Source organism: Danio rerio, chromosome 22, assembly GCF_052040795.2.
Source record: "Danio rerio strain M-AB ecotype USA chromosome 22, GRCz13ab, whole genome shotgun sequence".
NCBI lineage: Eukaryota > Metazoa > Chordata > Actinopteri > Cypriniformes > Danionidae > Danio > Danio rerio.
The window spans coordinates 39645001-39655059 of NC_141042.1; the positions used below are offsets into that span (position 1 = coordinate 39645001).

A 10059-nucleotide genomic window follows, 5' to 3' on the forward strand; every position below is an offset into this window, starting at 1 on the left:
ACTTACCATTTGGGCATAAATGCATTTGCATTCATCCATGTGTGCATAGTCTTACCTAAAGTGATTTAAATGTGTATTCCTGTTGATTATAATTAGATTTCATGAGTTGTCTTCCAGATGGTTGTTAGGGCATTCAGAGTTGTTGCTAGGTGGTGATTTTAGTGTTCTGGGTGGTCACTAGGGTGTTGGTAATGTTGTTAGTTGGTTACTAGGGCATTTGGAATGATTAATATAGTGTTCTTAGTGGTTGGTAGGGTGTTTGGATTGTTGTAAGTTGGTTATTACAGCATTTGGGGTAATTAATGAGTGGTTGCTAGGGTGTTTGGATTGTTGCTAGTTGGTTACTAGGGCATTTGTGGTGATTAATATAGTGTTCTGAGTGGTTGCTATGGTGTTTGGATTGTTGTTAGTGGGTTACTAAGGCTTTTGGGGTGATTAATATAGTGTTCTGAGTGGTTGCTAGGGTGCTTGGATTGTTGTTAGTTGGTTACTAGGGCATTTGGGGTGATAATTATGGTGTTCTGAGTTGTTGCTATGGTGTTTGGATTGTTGTTAGTGGGTTACTAAGGCATTTGGGGTGATTAATATAGTGTTATTAGTGGTTGCTAGGGTGCTTGGATTGTTGTTAGTTGGTTACTAGGGCATTTGGGGTGATAATTATGGTGTTCTGAGTGGTTGCTATGGTGTTTGGATTGTTGTTAGTGGGTTACTAAGGCATTTTGGGTGATTATTATAGTGTTCTGAGTGGTTGCTAGGGTGTTTGGATTGTTGTTAGTTGTTACTAGGGCAATTTGGGTCATTAAAATAGTATTCTAGATGGTTGTTATGGTGTTAGGGTTGTTAGTTGGTTACTAGGGCATTTGGGGTGATTAATAAAGTGTTCTGATTGGTTGCTAGGGTGTTTTGATTGTTGTCAGTTGGTTACTATGGCATTTGGGGTGTTTAATATAGTGTTCTTCTGAGTGGTTGCCAGGGTGTTTGGATTGTTGTTTGTTGGTTACTGGGGCATTTGAGATGATTAATAGAGTGCTCTAGGTGGTTGCTATGGTGCTTGGGTTGGTTACCAGGGCACTCTTGGTGATTAATAGAGTGCTGTTATGTGGTTGTTAGGGCAGTCAGGGTAATCAGAGTTCTGGGTGTATATGGGATGTTTCGTTTGTTATTAGGTGGTTGCTAGGGCAGCCGGGTTGATTAATACAATGTTCTGAGTGTATCTAGGCTTGTTGTTAGGTGGTTACTGGGGCATTTGTTTGATTAATGGAGTGTTCAGGGTGTATATATTGTTTGGTTTGCTGTTAGGTGGTTGCTAGGATAATTGTGGTGATTGCTAGGTTAATTGTGGTGTATTGTTCTGGGTGTATCTGGGATGTTTGGTTTGTTGTTAGGTGGTTGCTAGGGCAGTCACGGTGATTAATAGAGTGTTCATGGTAGGGTTGTAACAATATACCGGTATGATGGTTTACCACGATTTGAACGTGCACGATTATCATACCATGAACAATTGCATATCAACGGTTTTAACCCTTAAAGACCGAGACAGCCGTCCGCGGCTAAAAATAAGTATTGCTCTTAAATGTTTAATAACTTTTGATCCGCTGATCCGATTCATACAATTCAAAGATTGGCATAAAGAAGAGAATCTCATCTTTCCAGTGCTGTATCACATAACATTCGCGGACTTTCAGAGGCTCCGGAATCAGTGCGGTTACGTCATCAAAATTTGACAACGCTGATTTGACAAAGAAACGCTCGTCACTGTGTCTCCGGACAAACCAGACATGATACATTGATGCATTGTCCCTCCTCCATGCCCAGATTGGTTCAAACTCGCTATATCACAACCAATAAGCATAGGTTTCGCTTTTGTTTGTGGACCAAGCTTTTTAAACAACACGGAATGAGAGAAAGGCATACATTTATACGCGGCTAAATAAAACGCAAAAAAAAAAAAGTTTTGCATGAAATAATTCTCGTACTAAGTACTTTTGCATGCACAGCAGCACAGAAACATGACAAAATAGTGACACAGCAAAGACGAACTGCTGCTCTTGCTGTTTTCAAAAGACGCAAATGAAGGTGCAGCTGTTTGTCTGCATTGCAGACAACCATATCCATATCCACAGACAACCATATCCATGCTGGCACATAAAACCTAAGGATGTTCCATTTTGAATCTAGTTTCGTTATGTAACTATTTATAGTATAGTAAATATTTATATCTATTTTTTACTAAGGATTTGCACCATGTTTATTTGGACTTTGACACATTATTTATTATTTTCTTATTTTTATTTGTTCATTGTAAGTGGTGTTGTTTATAGTAACTAAAAATATACTATTTGGAAAAAGTCAAATTTGCTTCACTGTTCTATTATTTTGTAACATTTGTAACATACCGTATACCGCGAAACCGTCAAACCGTGGTATTGTTTTAGACGATTATCATACCGTGAAAAATTCATACCGTTACAACCCTAGTTCATGGTGTATCTAGGATGTCCGGTTTGTTGTTAGGTGGTTGCTAGGGCAGTCAGGGTGATTAATAGAGGGTTCTGGGTGTATCTGGTATGTACGGTTTGTTGTTAGGTGGTTGCTAGGGAAGTCAAGGTGATTAATAGTGTTCTAGGTGTATCTAGGATGTTTGGTTTGTTGTTAGGTGGTTGCTAGGGAAGTCAAGGTGATTAATGGAGTGTGCTGGGTGTATCTAGGATGTTTAGTTTGTTGTTAGGTGGTTGCTAGGGCAGTCAGTGATTAATAGAGTGTTCATGTTGTATCTCGGATATTCAGTTTGTTGTTAGGTGGTTGCTAGGGCACTCAGGGATTAATAGAGTGTTCATGGTGTATCTAGGATGTTTGGTTTGTTGTTAGGTGGTTGCTAGGGAAGTCAGTAAGATTAATGGAGTGTTCTAGGTGTATCTAAGATGTTCGGTTTGTTGTTAGGTGGTTGCTAGGGAAGTCAAGGTGATTAATGGAGTGTTCTGGGTGTATCTAAGATGTTTACTTTGTTGTTACGTGGTTGCTAGGGAAGTCAATGTGATTAATGTAATGTTCTGGGTGTATCTAGGATGTTCAGTTTGTTGTTAGGTGGTTGCTAGGGAAGTCAAGGTGATTAATGGAGTGTTCATGATGTATCTAGGATGTTCCGTTTGTTGTTAGGTGGTTGCTAGGGAAGTCAAGGTGATTAATGGAGTGTTCCGTGTGTATCTAGGATGTTCAGTTTGTTGTTAGGTGGTTGCTAGGGAAGTCAAGGTGATTAATGGAGTGTTCTGGGTGTATCTAGGATGTTCAGCTTGTTGTTAGGTGGTTGCTAGGGAAGTCAAGGTGATTAATGGAGTGTTCTGGGTGTATCTAGGATGTTCAGTTTGTTGTTAGGTGGTTGCTAGGGAAGTCAAGGTGATTAATAGAGTGTTCTGGGTGTATCTAGGATGTTCAGTTTGTTGTTACGTGGTTGCTAGGGAAGTCAAGGTGATTAATGGAGTGTTCTGGGTGTATCTAGGATGTTCAGCTTGTTGTTACGTGGTTGCTAGGGAAGTCAAGGTGATTAATAGAGTGTTCTGGGTGTATCTAGGATGTTTGGTGTGCTGTTAGTTGCTTATTAGGCCACTCAGAGTGATTAATAGTGTTAGTAGGCAGTTACAGTGCTAGAGATCTGTGGTTGCCACAGTTTTGAGTCATTACTCTGCAGGGGATCATTTTAGCTACGTAAAACCAGTGTATTGATTACATTACAGTATCATTTCCTGTTAATGCACTTTTTTACAGCATTAGTTTTTCTGTTTGCATATTACTTCAAGTCACACGGTATGTTAGAACGGCAAACATTTTACACCCCAACATCCCTCTGACCGCCCTATGCCCAGTCAAAACACTATAGAAAAATAATAAAAATAAAAGAGTAATAACGTCAAACTAAGATCAAGAATAAATAAAGATAAGATTAAATATTAATGAAGAAGTAGTAATGATAAGAAATAATCAGATAGCCTGAATCGTTATTGCACATTTCTACTGTATTCAGTGACCGTCACTATTGTTTCCCCTTTAGTTGTTCTTTGTTTCTCTTCTTTCCCTCTACATCTCATTTAACTTCTGATGTGTTCTCCAGCTGCCTCTAATACATGCATTTTTGATCAGGCATCATATAAAACGCTTTATATCCACCCCACTGGGAGCTCTGTCTTTCAGACCTGCCTGTCTGAGAAATGAGATGGAATCAGACTGCTTCATATTGTTTATCGGCGACTCCTTCCTGCCCGCTGCACTTCAGCATTACCGTAAAATCAATTATCCACTGTAATGCACACATGGTCGAGCGCCACATCATGTGTACTTCCTGTTAAGTGCCTCATATTGCTAGCTTACCGATCGAAACATTACACAGAGGAGAATGCATCCATCAGTGTGTCTGTTCCGACCACAATCTAATCAGTTAAGACCACTGAGAGAGAGGAGTATTGAGCTAAAAATACACAGAAGCTGCAGGTCAGATAGTAAACATATTTAAGTCATAACTCATTTCCTGGGGAGTTATCTGGTACAGTACGGTACGGTTCGGGTCGGTACGGGTCACCTTTAAGAGGCTTGCATTTCCACTACCAAGGATACCCTTTTGGTGGGCGTGGTGTATGGCAGAAAGTTTCAGCCGACGTCATTTTCGCTTGAGAATGTTGCGTCCAGCAAGCGTTTTTGTCAGAAGAGCAGTATGAGAATTGGAGAACGGCGGACGCTGTCTTTTATCAGGAGTTCGTTCACATTTAGACACATCGCCATGCTGTTGTGTTCACCTAAATCTTCCAGATTACCAACAGAGGGCTAATGGTTAAAATAGACAGGGCAAGAGACCTGATGCACTGAGTCTGCATTCAGACCCGGGGATGAAGGGAGAAGTCCTCATTTATAGGGCTCTATTTTGACGGTCCATGCGCAGAGCGCAAAACGCAGGGCGCAAACGCTTTCAGGGCGTGTCAGAACGCATTTTTGCTAATTTACGGACGGGAAAATCCGCTTTGCGCCATGGCGCCTGGTCTAAAAGGGTTGAGTTTATTTTCTTAATGAGTTATAGGTGTGTTTTGAGAATAAACCAATTAGAGTCTCATCTCCCATTCCCTTTAAGAGCCAGCTGTGTCGCGCCAAGAGCGCATTCGCTATTTACAGGACGTAAAGTAAGTCTAAGTGGAAAAACTGAGCATTTCACAAGCAAACTGTTAAACAGAGCATCTACTGCGTGAGAATGAGAGATAATGGATCTACTTTCACTTTCGCTCTTGGATAGGGAAACCTTTACGCACATCAATTAGCCTATAAATAATTAATTTTGTTTGTTAAGCGCAAATATTCATTTCAAAACTATTTCTAAATTCAGTTTTAATTTCCAACAAATGAATAAATGAACAATATTAACCAAGTGTGCTCAAAAACCTGAGTTATATCCTAAAACACATGCTGTGCCCCATATGGTCTAAAACCTGACAGATGGACAAATGTAAGCTTGTTTTTAATAAAACAAATATAAATATGGATATAATAAATAATACTGCTAATAATAATAACATTATACAAAAGCAAATTGTTATGAATGAACTGAAAAAGCCTCCCGAGATGAAGAAGACATAAAAGCAGTGATTTTTCATATTTATGTCGGCTAGAAAATAATATGTTTTGTAATATTTTAATCCTTTATATTTATATTCTATATCTATTCTTATTATATCCTATATATTTCCTTAATATTTACATTTTTTTCATATGTAAAGATATTTGCCTATTGCTCTGTTGTGTGTATTAAGCAGTGTGTAAGCGAGGCGCAACTCTGCGCTGGAGTTTAGACCGGGTTTGTTTTGGTCTAATGAAAAATCTATTATAGTTTCTCAAAATAGCAACGCGCCAGCGGTCCGCCTCAGAACGCCTTCCTTTTTAGACCAGAACACCTATGGGCGCACATATGAGCGCTAATGCATTTGCTATTTAAACAGCGTAGCGCAACGCCTCAAAATGACTCTTGCGCCAAGCTGAAACTACCAAACAAGTATTTTCAATAGGAAGAAGGTCATTTGACACACCTGAAACAGCACCTCATGTGCAGCACCTGAAACTAAGGCCCCGTTTACACTAATGCGTTTTAGTTTGAAAACGCATAAGTTTTGCTACGGTTACGCCATCCGTCCACACTACGCCGGAGTTCTCGAGCACCGAAAACGGAGCGTTTCGAAAACGCTGGAGAGGCCGTTTTCATTCTAAAACGCTGCAGCTCCGTCTCAGTGTGGATGGGGAAAGACGGAGACTTCTGAAAACGGAGGCGGGGCTGCAGACATTCGCCTCTCTGATTGGGGCTTTTCCTCAATATTAAGTAGCCTAACACACACAGTTCAGTCCTGAATCTTCTCCGTGTAAGTTCAGACTTCGCAAGTTTGATCAAGGCTGCATCTCTTCTTCTCAGTTTGATATGGAAAACATACCGAGGACACGCGTCAATCTTCACAGGGAACAGTGTACTTTATAACTTCATTCACATCACCTTGGCTACGTTGTTTCACTTTCTCAACAATAAAATGTAAACTTGATATAAGGAACTGCCTATTTTTATTTTAATATTAACAACTAAACAGACAGCAGAAATGTTGAGGCGTCGTGCTGCATGAGCGTCATCTTCACTGTGTGGATATTTATAACAAAACGGAGCCGATAACAACTGCCTCCTTTCAATTTCAGTGAAAATACGAAACACCCTCTCTTTGCTGAATATCAGTTTTAATAATCGATAATGGCCATTATAAAAGTATAACATACAATAAGTTTATACATTATAGGAAATAAAGGCAAGCGATCAGTCAATATACAGAATGTAGGCTACGTGCTTATTAATCATTAACTTATCTTTCCAAGTAGTGCTCAGCCAAAACACGTTACCTGAGAACAAGTAATAGATTCCTATGACCAAAGTCAGGGAATATGTCGTTAGATAAAGACAACAAGATGAATGAAATATCACGTTTAATAAATATAGTGAGATTAGATCCAGCGGGAGATGCTTGATGAGAAGTCCGACTAGCAGAGCTCTCATCTGGGTAGATGGGCTCCAGCGATTGCCAAAGTGTGTGTGTGTGGTCACGTGATGTGCGTTTTCAGCGTTTTGGTGTGGACGGAGAGCAGTTCAGAAACGCTGGGTAAAACGCGAGTGTGGACGCGGATCGTTTTCATTCTAAAACGCCGTTTTAAAACTAATATGCACTAGTGTAAACGGGGCCTAAGGATGCTGGAAGCCTGTGCTGGCATTTCTCCTGCGGTGTTGCCATCAGTGTGTGAAGAGTGGGAGTACAGGGTTGCATTGACAATCCAACACAATGGGCAGCACATTGAACACATTTTATAAGTGGTCAGAAACTTGTAAATAACTCATGAAAGAATAAAGTTGCGTTAAAACCAAGCACACCATTGTTTTTCTTGTGAAATTCCCAATAAGTTTGATGGGTCACATGACCCTCTTCCTATTGAAAAAACAAAAGTTGGATCCAAGATGGCCGACTTCAAAATGGCCACCATGGTCACCACATATCTTAAAGAATGTGCCCTCTTACATGTACTAATGTGCCAAAAACAGGACGTCAATATCACCAATCGTTCCCATTTCATTAAGGTGTATCCACATACATGGCCCACCCTGTACAACACATCACTGTTGTGATAACCATGTTGCCCATAACACCTTTCAGCCAATCAGAATCAAGAATTGTAACAGGGCATGACTAAAGTTTATAATATCCCACACCTTGTTTTCACCTTGCAGGCAGCCAGTCGAACAGAAAATGAAAAGCGGGGGGGATCTTTCAGCAGGAAAAGCCTGTCGCCAGAGGAGCATCCAGCTTCCTGTAACAGCATCCAGGTTTCTTATCAGGCCTCGGGCCCCCTGGAAACAAAGCTGAGGATTGTGAGCCGCCGAGAGCCTCTGAAACACAACACACTTCAGCAATAATCACAGCAAAGCACTTTCATTCTCCACAACCTCGACCACCCCTGATCATACACTAGAAGAGTGATGCTGTTTCCTAGTAAGTCCATTTGCATGCTGTGTGTCACGATAGTTCCTATTCAACTGTAGACTGTTTTAAAATAGATGGAGGACGCTTTCTGTTTAGATGTGCAGTTTTAGGCGCGCGTTCTGATGTGTTATGGATTGTGAATATTTTTGTACATTAAATATAACACATTTTTATATTTAAAAAAGCGAAATGTTGTCATGTTACATGCCTTCAACCATCAGACTCTCTTGTTTTGAGAAGTCCTACTGCGTCTTTCCCCGGTCGGCCTGAACATCTGCAGCACAACAGTGGTCAGATCTCACATAAACTGCTTGGTAATGACTTTACTTTGGATTTATAAATATGTTAGACATATTTAGGAGCCCGTTCGTGTCAAATCTGTTGAGTCATGAAGTTCCTCCAGGCGTGATTTGAATAAATGAAAAGCACATTTCTTTTTGAAGAGATAAAGGTATGAACAATGGCTTGTCTAAGTGTGAGATCAAGGTCAATTACTATATCTAGTGTCATTTTCCAGGAAAATAAAAGACACTTGAAGAGGCGGGTGATCAAAACATGCACGGCTGATTTACAAGACATGGACCTGCACTATTTTGTGGTGGGATCTTTTTTTTTAACATCAGAAAATTTAAAAAAGAGACTTACAGGGCTCTATTTTGACGGTCCATGCGCAGAGCGCAAAACGCAGGGCGCAAAAACTTTCAGGGCGTGTCAGAACGCATTTTTGCTAATTTTTGGACGGGAAAATCTGCTTTGCGCCATGGCGCCTGGTCTAAAAGGGTTGAGTTTATTTTCTTAATGAGTTATAGGTGTGTTTGGAGAATAAACCAATCTGAGTCTCATCTCCCATTCCCTTTAAGAGCCAGCTGCGTCACGCCAAGAGCGCATTCGCTATTTACAGGACGCAAAGTAAGTCTAAATGGAAAAACTGAGCATTTCACTAGCAAACAGTTTATTAACAGAAAACTGTTAAACAGAGCATCTACTGCGTGAGAATGAGAGATAATGGATCTACTTTCACTTTCGCTCTTGGATAGGGAAACCTTTACGCACAGACATCAATTAGCCTATAAATAATTAATTGTGTTTATTAAGCGCAAATATTCGTTTCAAAACTATTTCTAAATTCAGTTCTAATTTCCAGCAAACAAATAAATGAACAATAATAACGAAGTGTGCTCAAAAACCTGAGTTATATCCTAAAACACATGCTGTGCCCCATATGGTCTTAAACCTGACAGGTGGGCAAATCTAAGCTTGTTTTTAATAAAACAAATATAAATATGGATATAATAAATAATACTGCTAATAATAATAACATTATACAAAAGCAAATTGTTATGAATGAACTGAAAAAGCCTCCCGAGATGAAGAAGACATAAAAGCAGTGATTTTTCATATTTATGTAGGCTAGAAAATAATATGTTTTGTAATATTTTAATCCTTTATATTTATATTCTATATCTATTCTTATTATATCCTATATATTTCCTTAATATTTACATTTTTTCATATGTAAAGATATTTGCCTATTGCTCTGTTGTGTGTATTTAGCAGTGTGTAAGCGAGGTGCAACTCTGCGCTAGAGTTTAGACCGGGTTTGTTTTGGTCTAATAAAAAATCTATTATAGTTTCTCAAAATAGCAACGCGCCAGCGGTCCACCTCAGAACACCTTCCTTTTTAGATCAGAACGCCTATGAGCGCACATATGAGCGCTAATGCATTTGCTATTTAAACAGCGTAGCGCAACGCCTCAAAACCACTCTTGCGCCAAGCTGAAACTACCAAACAAGTATTGCGCCGCGCCTTGCGTAACACTACGCCGGGTGTATGATAGGGCCCATTGTGTTTATGTCACCACAATTTGTCTGTGTTCCACATTTGTTTATGTTACAGCCTTATTCCAAAATGGGTTAAATTCATTGATTTCCTCAACATTCTACACACAATAACCAGTAATGACAATGTGAAGAGTTTCAAGAAAAGTTATAATGAAGGTAAAAAGGCTGCTGTTGCTGCTGT

At 39.7% G+C, this 10059-nt stretch overlaps 1 protein-coding gene across 5 annotated transcripts in view; it reads left to right on the forward strand.

Moving 5' to 3' along the window:
* armc9 (armadillo repeat containing 9) overlaps window positions 1-8226 on the forward strand; it is an 89543-nt gene extending 81317 nt beyond the window's left edge. For all 5 annotated transcript variants that reach the window (XM_087304690.1, XM_087304693.1, XM_087304694.1 and 2 more), the window contains one exon: window positions 7784-8226. In XM_087304690.1, the coding sequence (XP_087160816.1) occupies window positions 7784-7806 (23 nt within the window). In that variant the 3' untranslated portion in view covers window positions 7807-8226. The remainder of the gene's footprint in view (window positions 1-7783) is intronic.
* The last annotated feature ends 1833 nt before the right edge of the window (window positions 8227-10059 follow it).